At 35.4% G+C, this 21009-nt stretch overlaps 2 protein-coding genes and 1 long non-coding RNA gene across 3 annotated transcripts; all 3 read left to right on the top strand.

Annotated features, from left to right (window-relative positions):
* Positions 1 to 805: 805 nt before the first annotated feature.
* On the top strand, positions 806 to 2939 carry LOC105973280 (cytochrome P450 81Q32). Its single transcript, XM_012998303.2, has 2 exons — positions 806 to 1722; positions 2115 to 2939. Exons 1-2 carry the CDS (start codon positions 850 to 852, stop codon positions 2733 to 2735), a joined length of 1494 nt encoding a protein of 497 aa, XP_012853757.2. The 5' UTR covers positions 806 to 849; the 3' UTR covers positions 2736 to 2939.
* A 1089-nt stretch (positions 2940 to 4028) lies between these two features.
* LOC148768307 (uncharacterized) lies at positions 4029 to 6330 on the top strand. The gene is made up of 3 exons (XR_016033324.1): positions 4029 to 4297; positions 4419 to 4458; positions 6022 to 6330. It is a non-coding gene; the product is annotated as an uncharacterized LOC148768307 (long non-coding RNA).
* Positions 6331 to 16040: 9710 nt separating this feature from the next.
* On the top strand, positions 16041 to 18621 carry LOC105973271 (cytochrome P450 81Q32). Its single transcript, XM_012998295.2, has 2 exons — positions 16041 to 17080; positions 17842 to 18621. Exons 1-2 carry the CDS (start codon positions 16208 to 16210, stop codon positions 18469 to 18471), a joined length of 1503 nt encoding a protein of 500 aa, XP_012853749.2. The 5' UTR covers positions 16041 to 16207; the 3' UTR covers positions 18472 to 18621.
* The last annotated feature ends 2388 nt before the right edge of the window (positions 18622 to 21009 follow it).

Raw genomic sequence — 21009 nt, 5'->3', positions numbered from 1 at the left:
GATCATGTTTGTTTCACAATTTTATTCAGAAAATCCCATTTTTTTCTTATCAAATTTTTATTGAAAATACACTATTCATATTTTTTTCAATTTTTCAAACCTACTAAAACCTACTACTAGTGTTAAAAAAAAAAAAAAAAAAAAACCTACTACTAACCTATATATTTTATTCCATCAACTCATTTCTCTCTCCTCATTAATATTCACACTCTCTCTCCTCTCATTTCTCTTTCCTCATTATTATCTACACTCTTTTTCCTCCCAATTTCTCTATCTACTACTACTACTACTACTACTAATAATAATAATAATAATAATAATAATAATAATAATAATAGTCATCATCAGTATCATCATCATCAATCATTATATTCTACTTTTGCACGTATTTTCATAGAGAAAATTCACCACAACGAAACATATTCCTATTTCTACACCTACATAAAACTAAAAATACTCATTCATCCAAACATATTCTCATTTTCTATACAAAAACCAATAAACTACTTTTTTCAACAGAAATTTTGAAAATTAGAAATTTCTATTGAAAACATAACCAAAACTGCTCAAGTTCTCATGGTGTAGCTCAAATTCAATTCGACTTGTACCTTTTTTGAATTTTCATAGCTCTGAAAAATCCGGTCAAAGATGACTGACCATGGTCAAATTAGGCATAAAAAAGCAATTTCTTTTCTCTTTCTGATTTTCTGAAAAACAGCCGCATACAGCTGAGCAAAGGGGCCCCCGCCTTTCATCCACCCCACACACACTCTCTCTCTCTCTCTCTCTCTCTCTCTCTCTCTATATATATTACAGATACACACAGCATATAACAATAAATCAATAAGCATGGAAACAATTACGTGGATATATGCTCTACTCTCTCTCTTCCTTGTTCTTATAGCCTTCAAGTTTTCCGCAAAATCCGGGCAAAGAAAACTCCCACCGAGTCCGGCGGCGGCTCTTCCTCTGTTAGGGCACCTCCACCTCCTCAAATTCCCTATTCATCGTACCTACTACGACCTCTCTCAGAAGCTGGGCCCCATCTTCTCTCTCCGTTTGGGGAGCCGCCTCGTGGTGGTGATCTCCTCCCCCGCCGCCGCAGAGGAGTGCTTCACAAAGAACGACGTCGTTTTAGCCAACAGGCCCCGTTTCCTCATCGGAAAGTACATCGGCTACAACTACACCACCGTCGTGAGCTCGTCGTACGGCGACAACTGGCGCAACCTCCGCCGCGTGACGACGGTCGAAGTCTTCTCGTCGGCGCGTCTGAACACGTTCCGGTCCATCAGAGAAGACGAAGTGAAACGTATGCTGGAGAAGCTCGGTGGCAACTCGGTCGGAGATTTCGCCCGAGTCGAACTCAGGCCCCTTTTTACGGAGCTCACTTTTAATAATATCATGAGAATGGTCGCCGGAAAACGGTATTTCGGCGAGGACAACGACGAGGCCGAGCGGTTTCGAGGGCTTATAAAGGAAGCTTTCTCCTACGGCGGCGCGTCAAATCCGGTGGATTTCTTCCCGGTGCTGAGATGGATTGATTACAAGAATTTCGAGAAGAATTTGACGAAGCTGAGTGGGAAACTGGATGATTTCTTACAAGGCTTGATTGATGAACACAGATCCAATAAGAACACAAATACCATGATTGATCATTTGCTCTCTTTCCAAGAATCAGACCCTGAATCCTACACTGACGTCATCATTAAAGGCATTATTCTGGTAATTAATTAATTCGATTATTCTTCATTATTTTTTTGGTAATTACGGAAAAAAAAGCCCTTAGCTTAGCTTAAATAACGAAAAACATTCCACCTATCCGTAATAACCAAAATCCCCCTCTAATTAACTGTTGATCGACATTTTTAACAGAAAATGTGTATAGTCTATTATACCTTGTGTTAATTAGGTGAGAAATAAAAGAAAATATCTTAAATAGTGTAACGTACATTCTGTTGATTCATAAAAACCCCTGAAAACATACCTGAGTGGGTTTTTGGTAACTATGAATAGGTGGAGGTGGTTTTTGTAATTTAATTTAAGTTTAGGGGGGTTTTCGTAATCTACCCCATTTTTTAGGACTGAAAAAATATATTTTGATGAATTTGATACAGGTTATGCTACTTGCCGGAACAGACACATCGGCGGTGACTATAGAATGGGCGATGTCGGCGCTGCTTAACCACCCTGAAAAGATGGAGAGGGCGAGAGCTGAGGTGGACAGCGTTGTCGGAAAAGATCGATTGATCAACGAATCAGACATACAAAATCTGCCGTACCTTCAGAGCATAATTTCTGAAACTTTGAGGTTGTTCCCGGCGGCGCCATTGTTGGTTCCGCACGAAGCATCCGCTGACTGCAAGGTGGCCGGATACGATATTCCACGTGGCACGATCTTGCTGGTGAACGCGTGGGCGATCCACAGAGATCCGACAGTGTGGGATGACGCGACGAGCTTCAAGCCGGAGCGGTTTGAAGGTGGCGGAGAAGCTGGGACGCCGAAGCTGATGCCGTTTGGGATGGGGAGGAGGTCGTGCCCGGGTATGGGTCTGGCGAATCGGGTCATGGGTTTGGGTTTGGGGTCTTTAATTCAGTGTTTTGAGTGGGAGCGGGTTGACGGGGCGTTGGTGGATTTGACGGAAGGGAGAGGTTTGTCGATGCCCAAACTCACGCCGTTGGAGGCCATGTGCAAAGCACGTGATGTCCTTCAAATAGGTCTTCATGGAGCAACCTAAGAATCTCGTGGTTTTTCAATGTGTATTACAATTTTACATCGCGTGCTCTTTCTTATTCTGTTCTTTCTATTGCTTGATTTCATTTTGCACCCTTAAAATGTATTATTTTGGCATTTTGCATATTCAAAATTAATTTATGACACTTTGTACTGTTTGAACATGTTTAATAATATAAATTACACCTAATTTATATTTCGTCCTGAATTTCCACTGTTAACCTTATGATTGTTAACATAATTATTTTTGCTCGAAAATACATAAGGGCTTTGCACTCTGAATAAAAAATCAATTGAATAAACAAAAATGACCATATTGAGTATCAAAAAAATAAGTTAACTGTAATGCTATTCATAGAACAACTTTTACCGGCTTGCAGTGCGACTTTATTTCATTTGTAACTTTTCTTCAAAAACTTCAAAATCCTCTTAAACCCTATCCAAGGTTCTTCGAATTCCTGCAGATTAAACGAGCAATTCCAACAACGATTTAAGGTAAAACTCGAACTCGAAATCGTTAACCCAATGTTTTATAGTAGTATATTAACAAATTTCGTCGAAAATCTATACGTTTTCAGTATTTCTAAGAAATTCGAAACTTTTCGGAAAAAAATTGTGTTTCGTGTAAGAAATCACGAAATTAAAGTGTAACACCCCGCATTTTCGGTAAAATAATTTTTACCACCTTTATGTGAATAATTGCGAAATTAGAATTTATAATACTTCTTGCATGGTTAGTATTTAGGTGAATTAGGTAATTATGTGATTATGTGAATTATGTGATTATGTGGATTATTGTGTGCATTATGTGATTACGTGAATTATTGGGTGCATTGTGTGATTATGTGAAATATGTGATTAGGTGAAATATGTGATTATGTGAATTATGTGAATTATGTGCTTAGGAAATATTTCGAGATATTATTTCGAAATAAATTATTTTCACGAATTAGGATTTTATTCTTGCATGTGATTTTTAAATGAGCATGTCATACACAAAATTTTAGAAAATGAATTTTCTCATGCATTTTTGGATTTTTAAAATTAATGTCGAAAATTAGAAAATGCTCCCCACATTTTCTTGAATTTTCGGACATCACTCACACACACACACATGATTTTTAAAATTTCATATTAATTAGTATAAGACATGCATTGGTGTGGTTGTACCTTGAGCATAGAAAGAAATACCCAAAAGCTAGCCCCCTACCCTCTAGTCTAGGCTTACTTTTCCACTCCCACACACCACTTTAAGGCCAAAAGTATTTCTTTCTTCTTCTCCTCCCCCTTCATTTCGGCAGCCACCACCACCACCATAGCCACCACCTTCTCAAAGCTTGAACCACCCAAGAACCACCACCATCTCAACTTTCGAAAATTTGCAAAGTCACCCCTACAAAAAATGTATTTTCCTTTCTTCTCCATTGGCTTTGAAGTCTCCAAAAACTCTATAAATACCACCCATTCCCAAGATCAAAATACACTCTCAAACTCCAATCTCACTATCTATAAGTTTAAGGTCTCCTTTTATTTCAACAAGAGGAGAATTTTCGGCCAAGCTTAGGAGTAAGCTTCTCCTCCCTCTTCTTTCTTCTTCTTTCCCGAAAGAGCAAAGCTCTTCATCCTCCTCTTTCTTTTGTTTTCTTCTTAGTTTCTTAATCTAACTCTTAATCTCTTCTTGTATTAGAGAGAAAAGAGCTAACAAGCCCTTCCCCTAAAGAGTATAGGTGAGAATTCTTGAATTCTTGCTCAAACCTACAACACCACTAGTATTTTCGGTTTTTATGTGTTTTTATGTGTTTTTATTGTTGATTCTTGCATATTATGTGATTATGTGTTTTAGATGATGATTGCATGTTAGTGTTTTGAAAAGATAGCTTTATTCTTGAAAATTTATGATTTTTCGAAAATTGGGGAAAAATGTTTTAAATGACTTATTTTGCTTAATTAGTACTTTGCATGTGTTGATCTAGTGATTGATTGTTGATTTTTGAAAAGAGAATGAATTTTTGGCCTAGCCATGAAACTTTCGGATTTTTGGGGAAAAATGTTTTAAATGGCTTATTTGGTTTAATTAGTGTCTTGCATGTGTTAATCTAGTGTTTGATTGTTGATTTTTGAAAAGAAAATGAATTTTTGACTTGACTAAAGAACTTTCGAATTTTTGAGGTAAAATGCTTAAAATGGTTTATTTGGTTTAATTGCTACTTTGTATGTGTTGATCTTGTGATTGATTGTTGTTTTAAGGCCTTGCATGTTAAGATTGATGATTGATTGTTGATCTAAGGTCTTGCATGTTAAGATCTAGTGATTAATGGTTGATCTAAAGTCTTGCATGTTAAGATCTAGTGTTTTCTATGAAAATAGTTTAAGAACTAAGAGTTCGTGCTAATTTGGTTTAAAATACTCTTGCATGTGAAGATCTAGTGTATTTGCTTGAATAAAAGTAAAGATGAAAGTCTTGAAGTTTATTCTTGTAAAATACTAGATCTAGTGAACTTTGTTGTTAGATTGTTTTTGCATGTTAAGATTTCGGTTATTTCTATGTTTTTATGGCTAAATGATTTTGTGAAGCTTTAAGTGTATTTTCTATGTGCTCTTGCTTGCTTATGTGAATCATTGGGTGTAAGAATGAGAGAAGGGTAAGTAGAAAGGGGTGCATGGGTGGGTGCATTAGTGTCATGAATTTTTAAAAGATAAAAACTATGTTGGAAAGTCTTTCGAGGTTACGGTAAATTTCTCGGGTACGGCGAGCCTGGTACCGTAGGGCCTAGGGGTGGTTTGATCCCACGTAGTTAGTCATGGTTCGAATTACATGGGGTTATTTATCCGTAACTTAGATTGACTCTTCCGAGGGATTCCCGACAATTTTTCATGTCATGCATGTGCATTTCGGTGTTGTTGATATAGGCGGGAAAATCTCACTCTATGGTCTTGGGACCGTAGGGTTATAAAGGTGGGAAATTCCTTCTATATTCTTCAATACGTGTCATGGCATAGGGTTATAAAGGTGGGATATTCTCACTCTATGGTCTTGGGATCATAGGGTTATAAAGGTGGGAATTATCTCACTCTATGCGTGGTGACAATTATGTGAAAGAAGATCGCCGACAAAAAAAAAGGGAAGTATATGATTGTTTTACTTCATGTTGTATGTTCATGTATAAGATATATGTATGTATATATATATATATAGATATATGTATGCTCTATGTGCTATGTGTATTCGATATTACTTCAAGATTCTCATTGAGTCCTCAAAGACTCATATAGGTGTTGTATGTTTGTAGGTATACCCGATTTAGGGCCCGAGGAGTGAAGTTGGGAATCGAGCTCGAGAATCGGAAGGGGATCGTATGGAGGGGTTGTGGATAGTGTTGGCTCTTAATTTGGTTATGTGGTTCTATTTGTATAATATGCTTGTTAAAACGTTTGATACGGTTTTAGGTATTTTCTACCGATCGCTCCCTCCGATAGGTGGAAATTATTAAAAGACGATATGTGTAATAGTAATTAGGGTTACCCTATTTTGGATAATTAATCGGTAATCCGTAGCCTTTTGTAAGCGAAAGCAAATTTTCACTATTTATATGTATACATGCTTTCGGCTACTAGTTTCTTCGTATTGTACCTCCATGTTCTAAAATCGTTTTCATATAGGTGTTCTGCTTAGAAAATTATGAGATTTTAGGAGTCTCTGCATCTCTCTGTTCTCATCATATTGATAGGTCTTTTGCATGTTTTGGGTAAGTATTCATTTAGTTATGATTTGTTTCTCATTGCTGCATCGAAACAGGGTCATTCGGGTGTTTTCTGGTATAACTGGAGTTTTACTCACTCAATTGCTTTGTTTCCAATTGGAAAATGTTTTAAACTTAGCTTTCTGCCTTGGGGTAAAATTTGGTAGTTTTTGGGTCAGTGAGGAATTTATTATGAATTTTCAAATCTCCCTTCCCTGTTCTGGATTTTTAAACTGAGTGACTGTGCCATTTTATTTATTTCTCCCAAATGGCCATGCATCTTTCAAAACTGTTTTAACTGAGTGATCTAGACCCGTGTTAGGTGGTATGGTGAAATTTTGGGATTATTTGCATGAGTAGTTTAAGAGGAATTAATTTTTAAAGCTTCTGCATTGAATCTGTCCGCATTTGCATTAAGTTCATTATGTCTAGTTAGTTTCTAGTCTTGCATGTAGTATGCTTTTGTGTTATATAGTTTATTAGGGTTTAGCAAGCTGTGCCCTCTCTCCCTCTGATTTAAAAAGAAAAATTTTTACGTAAATTTTATATCCACAAAAATCATGTTTTCAAAAGTCTTCCGCTGAGATTACATATAATAAGGGTAATCGAGAGAGGGGTGTCACATAAAGGGCTAATTTCGTGTTTTTTTCCACGAAATTAGTAGGATTTTTTGTTTTTCTTAGGTTTCGTGCAAAATCTTACGAAACAAAATCTTACATTTCGTGAGATTTCTCACGAAATGTGAGCTTTTGTTTTGTAAGATTTTGCACGAAACGTAAGAGTTTCGGCCATATTCCAGTTATTTCGTGGAAAAACACACGAAATTAGTGCTTGTCTTTCGTGAACACAAACACGAAATGCAAGCATTAATTTCGTGTGTTTTTCCACGAAATAACTGGAAAATTTCATTTTTTTTTTAGATTTGTTTTATTTATTATTATTATTTAGACTGACGTTAATGGCGTCTTATATAACATATGGCAGGCAAAGGCAAATCAAAGGCAATTATGCGAGCAGTTCGTGAAGAGGCTGAGCATCAAGAGCGCGAGCGCGAGCGCTTGACTATGTCTACACGACGTAGACGAGAGGTTGAGAGAGCTGGTGAAGCCAGATCATCAGTTGCAGATTCCGATGTTGGGTTCTCGTGCTATGGTGGAGAATTGTATATTTCAACGGTGCAAAATGAAATTAAGCTTCTTTTTATTGACCTCTTTTTATTGATAAACTAGTAATACACCCGTGCGATGCACATGAATATATTATTATTATTATTATTATTATTATTATTATTATTATTATTATTATTATTATTATTATTATTATTATTATTATTATTATTATTATTATTATTATTATTATTATTATTATAATAATGATAATAATTACTTGCAGTCATAATACATCTTTATCTCATCATGAATATCTGGACCACCATTTGTGTTTTGGGACTTATGAAATGCAACTGTAATCCTATTATGCCCTTTATTGACGTACTTGAATAGATATTTGATGGACTTATTCTGGTTGCATAACTCAATGTTGATGTGAGCTCTGTATTTTAGCAGTAGAGCACGGTTATACGGGACCACAAAACCGTTTTCAAGTACAACATTCTTCTTCGTAACTGTCCTCCCATTGTCCCTTCTCTTGTATGAATGATAGCCATCTTCATCAGCCTCCGTACGTTGAACAAACCTCTTCGGAAATTGTTTTGAGCAAAGACCGTTATGCATGCATGGAGACTTCATATTAGCTTGACCACACGGACCGTGAATCATGTATTTCTTCACCAATTTATACATTTTTCTATCAGAAATTTTGTCAGGGATTTTTGCACTAAGAAGTCGATCAATATCTTCGGAGCAATTGGGTTTGTCGTCATATGCAGCCAAAGTAGTATATGCGTATGTGGTAGTCCGCGCTTTCGAAATTCAATTGTTCAAACGTCTGCATTTAACATTTATAAAGAAAGTAATATCAGTTTTGTAACATGCAATTATGATGTGGCGTATTGAACAATAAGTAAATAAAAAGTAACATTATGTTCTCTGCAAAATAGTTGAATGCGTGAAAGACAATATTATTTTGGTACATACATGATTTAATTCGTCCGAAAATATGTCCTTTCTTGAAATCTGCAATCATACTGTCAAGCTTCATCTTGAAAATTCGACAAAGAACATCAGGTCGATCTTATGGGCGCAAATTCGTATCTTTCAACGCTCGTTGTATTTCGGGCCAATTTGGATTGCATGTTATAGTTATAAACAATGATGAAACCCAATCCAATTACATGTTCGTAGTGCGTCCATGAAGTTGTTGAAAATATATCTCGGGCCATGTGTAAATGTTGCTTGAATAATAATTCGTGTACCAACTGATTTGCTATCATTATCTCCACTTCCAACTCTTTCTTCAATGCTCTTGTACATATCAACCCTAAGTTGAGCTTGGTTAAGCCTTATGAAATTTAATCTCTGGGATTCAACCATCGAAAATGCATCCACATTAAGTTACTGAAATAATTTATTTGAATTTAAGAGTACTGGGCTGTCTCCAATTTTTTTTGGATTTTGTATGCAAAAAATTGTCTCATAGTTACATATTTTCGCTTTCTGCTATTACTCCTTGAAGTTTCCCTCAAAGGAATGTCCTCTATGTATCCGGCCATCTTCCCCGTAAGGAAAGATTAAGGGGTATTGTAATGGCAGATAAAGAAGATGCAACTCACTAGTACGTTGAAACTTCTTGGATTATGTCTGTACTACAATGTCCCTTACCCCTTCTTGATTGTCAAAGTCTCCAACAATAAGAGCTGCTATTTCACTGGCATTTGGAAGATTGTATGTACGACCATCAGTGCTTCAGCTCTTTACCAATTTCAATTTTACTCTTTGCTCTCTATTTATGCAAATACGATCTCGCGCAGCTCTGTATGATCGAGCAAGTATGTTGGAATTAATTATCAATCATATCTTTTAATGAAGACACAATTGTTGTATCTAAATTATGTGAATTATTTCGAGACCTAAAATACCATTAATAAATGATTAGTTTATATTAGGGTAAATAAATATTGAAAAATAGATGTATAAGCAAATATAATATCATACCTAACGGCGTTAATTCTATTTTGTACTTCACTTTCTGTGTCGAAAATGTACAATTGAGCAAATTTAGGTCTTGTACCTTCCTCTGGCAATAAACTTCCGAGCAAATGATAATTTTGACCGTGAAGAAGAAAAGTATATGGACCTGCCCCGTTTTTTATAAATGTCTCTATTCTTCCACCGAGAGAGGTAAACGAAAACATCATATTGTAAGATCTGATGTTATCTTGGAAATGTCTACTCCGTCTATCTCTTCCAAACAATAAATTCGACAATACAGTTAGGGGTTCTTTGAAGTTAGGCAATTGAACTTTACCATCCATACAACAAAGCGAAAATTTTGGCTTTGATATATTTTTGTGTTTGTCAAGCCTTTCGCCATACCACATCATTGCACCACATGATTCACAAACAAATGACTGATCTCCAAGATCATCGTAACCTGTCATTTATATTTATACCAATTAAATTGATACTAAGTATCATTATACATTTATCTTAAATAAGTTATAATAATATGGTTAAAAATGAAAACAACTTGTTACCATTATAATCAGCTGAATCATCACTTGCATCGTCGTTTGAAACATATTCAGAATCTATACAAAGAAAGATACTTTTCATGTAAGTTGACTATTTCCTCAAGTTTTGAGCAATTTTACGTAAATTTGAAGTGTCAAACATTAGTGATTACCTTCACTATCTGAAGTAATTTCTCTAATTGTACTTAAATTCTCTTCGACCAAAATGCTTGGTGAAGATTCCAAATATAATCCATGCAAAGAAGACTGTATCATTTTTCTACTATTGGATATACCCTTTCCAGTGCATAGAGAATTCCTAATATTTTAAGAATATACAAAAAGGATAAGACAATAATATTACAATTAAAATCTGATTTACATACTCAAATATATTGAACAATCATGTACTTATTTTTTATATAAAGATCAGAAACGTACCTTCTACTGGATTCATAATAAGAATTTGATGAAATATTTGGAATTTCGCTGCCACCAGGATCCATATCGATCATGGTAATGTCTGGTACCATCTGGTGTACATACAAATCGAAATGATTAAGAGACATAAAATAAGTGGTATATGAATATATATGCAGAAAAATAATTTTGAAACTTGCCTTCAGATACTAATATGCTCCTACTAATAGATGTATTCATCTTTTGGAAGGACTGTCTTTTTTTTGTGTGAATGCCAATGAATTGATTGTGTTCGTTGTCCATTGGCATTTACCGTCTTTTTTTTTCCAACGACCTCTTATTTTGCATCGATTGTTTCCTGTTCAATCTTGCAGTCTTTGAATAAAATAAATCACACATGGTAGCTGTAAAAAAATATCACAGTTATTAAAAAAAATTGTGATATATTTTAATTAATAGAAAAAATATATGTGCTAATTACATTGATTATTAATATTTTTTTTAATATAAATCATCACACTCATTTCTCAAGTTATGAAAACAAATACCTGGCGGTATATTTTGATCAACTTTGTTGATTCCAACATTTCGATAATAACATGATCCGGTAGTAAGTGCACAACTTTCATCTGCTTCGAAATCTTATAAACAAATAAAGTAAGAAAATTTTTGTTGACCTTTTGGCCGGCGGATTTTAGAGCTTCAATTTTGTGGGAAGTAATAATTGTTGAATGACTTGTGTGAGAATTTGTGTCCATATAGAGATGAGACATGAAATTAGAGATGAGAAGTTATTCAATCGATGGGAAAAACTAATTTCAATCGGCGGTTTCTGCAGTTGAGGAGTGGGTATTGTAAGAGAAATTAACGGGATAAAAATTTAGAGGAAAATTAGAGGAGATGATAAAAAACGGCCGATAGAATTTAGAGGAGATGAAATATGAGTTTTTCATTTTTACGCCTAAAGATAGTAAGAATTATAAAACTTGCCCTAGAGTTAGAAACCCTAAGTTGCCACATGTCAGAAGATGAGGCAAGGTATTGTCTTTTTATATATATATACTAGTAATCGTGCCCGTGCGTTGCATGGGGTCGCATTCAAAAAGGGAAGAAAATAATTGTTTAACTAAAAAATAATACAAAAATTGTAATAAAAAACCTATCAAATAATTTCAAAATATATATATTTGTGAAATTCAAATTACATTGCTATTACCTTATTTTATTGGATCATATATTCTCCCATCTTATAATAAATATATACATAAAGTATCGATTTAACCACAAACCTAAATAATACGAATTTGATAAAGGGGGCGGCTATTTCAAATACGAATTCTTTATCACTTCTATACCATTTAAATAAAAAGTAGGTAATGACATTAATGTCCTGAATGAAAATAAATGCCACACGAACGTCAAAAATCTCATTTTTCTTTCATTAATACAACACACACAAAACTCTCACATTCATCTCATTTTTTGCTTCACAAACCCCCTCCACCTCCTGCTTCTTCCTCTTCTTCTCCTCCTTCTTCTTTTTTTTCTTATTCCTCCTCCTCGTCTTCTTCCTCCTCATATTCCTCCTCCTCCTCTTTCTTCTTCTTCTTCCTCGTCGTCTTCCTCGTCCTATTTTTCGCCATCTTCCTCTTCTTCTTCCGCCTCTTCCTCTTCTTCTTCTTCTTCTCTTCTTCCTCTTCGTCTTCTTCATCTTTCTTTTTCTCTTATTCTTCTGCTTCCTCTTCCTCTCTTTCTTCCTCCTCTTCATCTTCCTCTTCCTCGTCTTCCTCTTCCTCTTCTCCTTCCGCTTTTTCCGATTCTTGCTCTTTTTCTTATTCGTCTTCCTCTTCCTCTTCCTCCTCCTCTTCTTCCGATTTTTCCGCTTGTTCCTCTTCTTCTTATTCATCTTCCTCTTCCTCTTCCTCCTCCACTTCCTCTTCTTCTTTTAGATGCTGCTCCTTCTTCTTCTTCTTCCTTCATCTTCTTTTTTTTTCTTTATTTTTTTCCTTTTCTTCTTCTTTCATTTTCTTCTTCCTTCACTTTTTCTTTCCTTTTCTTCTTCTTTTTGTTCTTCTTTTTTGTTTTCTTCTTCTTTCATTATCTTCTTCATTCTCTTCTTCTTTGCTTTTTTTTTTTTTTTTTCATTTTCTTCTTCATTCTTCTCCTTCATCTTAATTCTTCTTCTTTCTTCCCTTTTCATCTTTCCTCCTTCTCATTCTTCTACTCATTCTCCTTCATTTTAAGCGCAAAATAAAAAACATCTATTAATTGCTATCTCACTTATTTGAATCCATGAATCTTCAAATTCAAACATAAAAATGCCATAGAAGTAATACTTTAATATTGTACCTATCACACATTCCATGGAGGTTTTCCATGAAGACGTTGGATCACCAATTTGCCAAACGTAACAATACGACTATCGTTACAAAAAATCTTGGTGAGGAAGAAGAGGACGAAAAAAAAAGTGTTTTTCGCTGAAGTTCTCCATCAGTGAGGGGTTAGAGTGGACAAGGAAATAAACAGAGTTTTTGATTGAAAAATAAAAAAAATTTAAAACAAATTCAAAAAAAAAAATGGGTGAGAAACCTTTAATTAAGCAACAACCAAACCATTGTCTGTGAGCAGAAGATTCCGTAACAAATATCAGCACCAACTTCAGCCATGGAATCTCCTTGGAATTCCTAATAATCAACAATAATTAATCATGAATCTGAACCCTTATTATAAATGATTATAATGTTGGAAGAAAGACAAAGAAAAAGAGTCTTGACTGATTTCTCTAAAAAAAATAAAGTTCTTCACCTTCACTTCATACCGGAAAATTTACCATGTAATCTAGGTGATTAATGGATCTTATTGAGGATCAAAACTGAAAAGGAAAAAAAAAATCATTCGTTGAAAAGATAGTGAAGAAGAGAAAAAATGAACTAACTGAAAATATTTCAAATGATGGAAAGAAAGCTATTCGTCAATTCTTTATTCTTTTGTGGCTTGCGGAAGAACAGTCAATCAAGTTTAAGAATGAGAGAAGTTACCAATAGAAGTTGAGAGCAGATCGTGTGTAGAAGTTAAGAGGGGATCGTGTTTTCAGTTATTATCTCGGGTACATTTTTTTATTATCTTTTTCTTTTTTCTTTTAAATCGTGTAGAGTAAAAAAAAAGACAAAAAAAAAAAAAACCAAATCCTGGATCTACTAACATTCAATTAAAATGGATCTAAGGTTTCATGAAAAAAAAAATTACTTTTATAAAAGGAGATATGATAATTAAGAATTCTATTATCATCGTGGTTGTACGGTTTCATGAAAAAATAAAATAACGTCCCCATATCTTTAGATATTATCATCGTGCGTATATAATATATATTTCAATAACCTGATAAGCCAGTTAAAATGGAAAGCAAAAAAAAAGGGAAAAAAGAAAACGATTGAGCAGTTTTCGGATGTGCAGGAGAAATGGTTGGTTGGCCAAAGATTGAATTATATAAATACCCCTACGGTTATATCTAGAGTTGTAGTTCAAAATATCTTCACTTTATATATAAGATACTGATAGATAATACTTCACGTGCTCTGCACATGATAAATGGTCCAAGTACTAATAAAAGAACTAAATAAATTTGAGAAATCTCAATCCAGCTTAAACCATACAAGGCCTGGCCCAATGGGTTAGTAAAGGAATTCTGATTGTGGGCTTTAATTTTCTTAAATAAATGTTTCGAAAAAAGAAATTTAAGAAAATATAATGTTTGCTTGTAGTTACATTAATACACGACGATGACTAACTAATTTCAGAATCAGAATAATATTTAATTTAAAAAAATATGTAACAATCTTTATAATAATTCATTTGATAGATCATAGACCTGATTGATCTAGATTAGGAGAGTGATTGGGTTGGGTCGGTCGACTATCGAATTTAACCCATCTGACAAATCAAGTTTGCACATATTTGAAAATTATTACCTACCCAACATTTGTGGCTCGACTGATGGTTGACAATCGGATATTTGATTCCGAAATGAGTATGTTGGTGAGCAGGGGCGGATCTAGGGGCTGGCCAAGTATGCCATGGACCACCCCAAATAACAAAAATAAATTTGCCTTGGTGGCAAAGATCTCCAAGTTGTTACATAAGGTCATGAGTTCGAGTCCACTATGGTACAAAAAAGTATTGTTCATTTTTTCTGTCTAAATTTCTTTTGAGCCCCTCTCCCATAAACACATTATATTATATCTATATTACTATTTAGTCCACCCAAAATTCAAAATATACAAAAAACATCCTAACTTTTTTCTTTGTTTTTTTAGCCCCTCTCCCTAAGAGCAACTCCAATGCTAGATATTAAAATTGAGTTATCAAATACTCATTTGATATTTGAGAATTATTTTAATATTAATTTAAAACTCATCTACTCCAACCATGGTTATTAAATTAATTATCAATTGGAAGTTTATGAGTGGTTTTATTTGTAATTGCCACGTGTCAACTTCTGATTGGATGTTTAGGAGGTTACAATTTTGATAACTCAATTTTCAGCAAGTATTTTTACAACCCGAAAGGTGAATTATCAAAATTGAAACCTCATTTGATAACTCCATTGGAGTTAAAGATTTCTATTTTTAAGTATATAAATGGGAGTTAAATGTTTGAATACTCTATTTGATAACCCCATTGGAGTTGCTCTAAAAACACAATATATTATATCTATATTATTATTTAGTCCACCCAAAATTCAAAATATACAAAAAAAATCCTAAAGTTTTTCTTGTTTTTTAGCCCATCTCCCCAAAAACACATTATATTATATCTATATTATTATTTCGTTCACCCAAATTCAAAATATACAAAAAAAGTCCCAAATTTTTTATTCTCCTAATTTATCAAAAAAAGAAAAATTTCAATTTTTTTTTCCCTTCTCCTAATTTATCCAACAAAAAAAGGTTCAAATTTTTTTTCCGGGGGCGCTGCCCCCGAACCCCCAAAAATTTAACCCCTATACAGTTTTGGACTCGACACAGCCGGCATACCCTGAATTTTCGTCCTGGATCCGCCACTGTTGGTGAGTATATATATATTTATCCGCCAACTAGTTTACTTATAAGATCCAAATTTTAGAGAAAGCGTATGCACATTCTGCCTAGTGTCAATACGATATCATCATTTATCAATTCAAAATAACTAATAGCAATTCGAATTACAACTCCGAAGTCCAAATCCAATTCAAAACATTCACATTGCGCCATAATGTCGCAATGTACAATCACTCACGAGCTCATAACAATTATAAGCAAATCAACGAAAACTACTTCAATGTAACCAAACCTTATTTAGAAATTAAAATAATATTTTAATAATGTAAAATTAGAAACATAATGTAAGCTAAACTTCCCAATCCAACAAAGCCAAATAACTAAATTTCAGGACCTCATTAATTAGCACTATCATTAAATAATTAATTAACAAAATGTGGTTATACTTTATACTCGTATTTAACTAAACACGTGACTTGTCGATTACTTATGATTTTATTTTATTAAATAAATATTTAAAAATACTATCATCTTTCAAAAAAGGTTGACGAAAATGCCCTTAAATAATCGTAGTATAAATTGGCAAGAATCTGCACCCGCTTTTATTTGTCCTCTCAATTTATTTTGCAGAAACAGTAACTAACCAACAATGGAAGTCACTCTCTTGTACGCTTCTCTTGCTCTGTTTCTCTTCTTCCTCATCCGGAAATACTCGTCGGAAAAAAGCTACAACCTCCCGCCGGCGCCGGCGCCGCCACTTCCGTTCATCGGTCACCTCCACCTCCTCAAACTACCGCTCCACAGAACGCTCCACCGCTTCTCCCAGACGCGCGGCCCGATTTTCTCGCTCCGGCTCGGCGCCCGCCGCGTGGTGGTGGTGTCGTCGCCGAATCTGGTAGAGGAGTGCTTCAACGCGAACGACGTCGTATTCTCAAACCGGCCGCACATCCTGGTGGACAAGTACATCGGCTACGACCACACCACCATGTCCGGCGCACCCTACGGCCACCACTGGCGGAGCCTCCGCCGCATGGGGGCCCAGGAGGTGCTCTCCTCCGCCCGCCTCAACGCCTTCTCGCAGATCAGGCAGGAAGAAGTGCGGCTGGCGCTGCAAACCCTCGCCCGCAGAAACAACGGAGACGGCGGAAAACTCGATCTGAGGCCGAAACTGTTCGAAATGATATTCAACATGATAATGATGATACTCGCCGGAGAGACATACGCCGGCGAGGAAAAGGACGATAGAAAATTAGGGCACCAATTTCAGGAAATGGTGAGCGAGGTTTTCGAGGACGCTTTATCGGCGAATCCAGAGGATTTTGTGCCGATTTTGAAGTGGATTGATTACAAAGGACTGTCGAAGAAATTGGATGCTCTGGGTAAAAGGCTGGATGATTTCTACCAGGGTTTGCTGGCGGAGCACCGCCGTGAGAGGAGGAATACGATCATCGGGCATTTGCTATCTCTGCAGGAATCCGATCCCCAATTCTATACGGATCAAACGATTAAAGGATTCATCACAGTAAGACTTTATATTATTCCGTTGTCAGACCATTATATTATATTCTTTTGGGTTTCCTATCTAATTCAAACTTTTCTTTTAATCACTTTCCCTAATTCATAAGTGCTTTTTAAAGTGTGAGAAGATAATTTTTCCCCCTAATTAATAAGTGCTTTTTAAAAGAAAACGGTGAAGTGGTTTATTGCATACTACTGTCGGTTGAAATACGTCAGATAGATTTTTACCATTTATTCACACACGAAACACACATATTTATATGGGTGTTTAGATGATCGATGAAGGTCTATTGTGCAGTGTATTTCATCATATTTCATCAGATGTAATATATAATTTGTCGGGGTGAAGGATTACCGATTGCATGTAAAGGTAGCATAAAAAGCTAAAGAAAATGAATTGTGCTCATATTTAATTCCGAAAAAAAATTCCAATAACTAGAGAAAATTATAAATGTCGTAGATTACACGGACAGTTAGATACTTCACCTGGTTTTTTTTACATGAGGTGGATTTCAACCGTAGATCTGATTAATTAACCACCATTAAACACATATACACATGGGTATGTGTAATTATGTGTAGATTTACGATTGAAATTCATACAGTGTAAATAACTAGGTATAACATCTAATTACCCTAAATTACACAAAGAAAATGAACATCCAAGATTAACTCGCTCTAATATATTCCGCGGAGATTTCAAAATTTTAAATTTGAGGTGTTCGGAATTTAACATATTTCTCACACATTTTCATATAATTGCAGAACATGATAATTGCAGGCACAGACACATCGGTGGTGACCATAGAATGGGCAATGTCCCTATTGCTCAACCATCCTCAAGCCCTCCAAAAGGCCAGACTCGAGCTCGACTCACAAATCGGCAACGACCGTCTAATCGAGGAACAGGATCTCCCGAACCTCAACTACCTCCGCCACATCATCTCCGAGACATTCCGGATGTTTCCAGCGGGGCCCCTGGTGGTCCCACGCGAGTCATCAGCTGACTGTACCGTCGGTGGGTACCACATTCCACGTGGCACAATCTTAATGGTGAACGCGTGGGCCATTCATAGGGACCCCGAGGTATGGGCGGACCCCACGAGCTTCAAGCCCGAGAGATTCGAAGGGAAGTTAGATCAGGTGGAATTGGCGCATAAGTTGATGCCGTTTGGGGTAGGGAGGAGGGGTTGCCCGGGGGCAGGTCTAGGGCAGCGTATGGTGGGGCTGTGTTTGGGGTCGTTGATTCAGTGCTTTGAGTGGGAGAGATTGGGCGTGGAGGAAGTTGATTTGGCTGAAGGAGCTGGGCTCACCATGCCTAAATTGAATCCACTAGTTGCTATTTGCAGACCAAGAGAAATCATGCTCAAAGTTCTTCATGAAGGCGGCACCTAATTACTAGAAATTAAATAAAATATGTTTGTATATTCCTCGTACAATTAATTTAAGGCTGCGGCTATATACAATACTAATTTCACTTGTGCAAGATCAAATTAAAGAAAGATCCCATTTTATTATTTTGAAATGACAAATATACCCACAAAATTAAATTGACTTTTTTTTTGCTCATGCAATACCAAATACAAATAATAATAAAATATGAAACAACTAAATTTCGACATTAAGGTGTGAGTATATGTCCATAAATTCGAGACTTTAATGTCGAAATTTAGTATATTTGGACTAATTTGCTAACAGTTAAATTTCGACACTAAGGTGTCGATTTTGTACTCCAAAATCGACATCTCAATGTCGATTTTTATCTATAAAATTCGACATGTACATGTCGACCGTGTCTGCGCGGAATTGTTTCTAAAAAAGTATGAAACAAGTAAACAACTAAATTTCGACATTAAGGTGTCGAATATATGTCCATAAATTCGACACCTTAATGTCGAAATTTAGTATATTTCCACTACTTTACTAACATTTAAATTTCGACACTAAGGTGTCGAATTTGTACTAAAAAATCGACATCTCAATGTCGATTTTTGCCTATAAAATTCGACATGTACATGTCGACTGCGTCTGCGCGGGATTTTTTTTGGAAAAACGATATTCTAGCTAAAAAAACACATAAATGCATATTTTCTTGAGTTTTTTCACCGTAGATTCTTCTATTTTGATGTCTTATGACTCCATACTTGCCATCTTTATAAATTTTGTTGTGTTGATGATTTTGAATGTTTAGGTTTTGTGGGTTTATAGATGATGAAGGAGAAATGTTTTGATGGAGAAGATGAGAGTTGGTCTTGTGGTTTTGTGATAGGGTTTTTTTTTGTTTTTGAGTTTTTGGTATTGCACATTTGGAATTTTCTATTTTTTAACAAGTAAGAGGGTATTATAGTATTTATACATTAAAAAAATTAATTTAGTCTTGCACAAGTGGAATTAGTCTTGCATATAGCCCCAGCCTTAATTTAATTTCAAATATATTTATAATAGCCCTGTCTGAGTTCTTGGATTGCTTTCACTCAATTGCAACTAGGTATTAATCCTCCCACTTAGCTAGCTGCTAATTGTTGGGTGCTAAATACCAACACGCAAGTGTACGTATCGCAAACAAGTAGTAAAAGTGGACTCGTGAGAGTCGGATGTCGATCCCACAGGGAATACGCAAACTATTTAATCCTAAGTACCAAATCTTAACAATTACGATTTTTATCCAGCCTACGCAAGTTTGTCAAATTAATTAACTAAATAAATTAAACTAATTAAGAAAGCAATTAAACACGAGAGAATATCAATATAAAACGGATCTAGGATTTTATCTTCCCCCTATGCGATAATTCTTCACCCAATTAATCTCCTATCATGCAAGTTACGATTCTCGATTATTAACCCAAGACACGAAATTATTCATAACCAGCTGTCGCTGCGCTATAAACCTATTATTCATAAAAGATTTACTATATGTCTATGCAAACCTAGTATAAATAAAGCATTAAATATCAAGTCTCGTAAACGGCTACCTAAGGTATTATCTGTATGTCTACGATAATACATGCAATCAACACACGCATTCGGTGAAAAACTACTCGAAGGCTCTTCTATCCCTGTTCTAATTATTAAAACGATCTGTCAATCAATTCTAACAATAACAAATAGCAACATAAGTTAGCTACGCTCATGCACTAAATACGATCAAAATAGAAGAAATAATCGAAGAATTAAACTTGCATAAAAGTAGAAAAATAGGTTCGAATCACCACATAGGGTTCCAATAAAATCCTAGAATAAAAACTTAGCTACTCATGTTCGTAACGAAAAGCATAATAAAAATACGGAAATTCATAAAAATCAGAAAAGAAAAGGAAAAAGGAAACTAGGATGAAGATTCGTCAAGTCTTCGTCTTCGTTCTCTTGCTCCTCGATTGCGTGTAGAAACGATAAAATCTCCAAAAAAAATAAAAGGTAAAAAGATCCATCTAATTGTGTGCTTGTGCCTTTAAATAGGGTGCAAAACTATAATAGGGCGGGTTTCCTTGTGTAATTGAGTTTCCTTCACTGCGCCATCACGTCCACTCGGACGGCCGTGTGAGATTGAGAACTAAAATCCGCACGGCCGTGCGGTCTTTTAATTCTCCAGAATTCTGTTTTTTTCACTTTTGGCCCACTTTTTCTCCGAAATTGCAGTTTTCACCCCAAAAGTTGCCAATTCTTCAATTTGCACCTAAAATACAAATAATAACCAAATTAAGCACCAATTATCATTAAAACACACCAAAAGCTCCAATTAAAAGGTACAATTAAGTGTATAAATATACACTTAACACACCCCCAAACTTGAACTTTTGCTTGTCCTCAAGTAAAATCAAATAAAATAGCACAAAACAAAACCATACATCTCATTACATAGATCGATGGGTCAACTTCGCGTTTTCAGAACTTGCAATTATGATGACAATTCATAGGTATTCGCAAGCTTAACAT

The sequence above is a fragment of the Erythranthe guttata genome, chromosome 8 (genome assembly GCF_056151865.1).
Source record: "Erythranthe guttata isolate IM_541 chromosome 8, IM_541, whole genome shotgun sequence".
Lineage (NCBI taxonomy): Eukaryota > Viridiplantae > Streptophyta > Magnoliopsida > Lamiales > Phrymaceae > Erythranthe > Erythranthe guttata.
The sequence above is the reverse complement of the archived record's forward strand: the minus strand, read 5'-3'. Positions and strand labels throughout refer to the sequence as shown.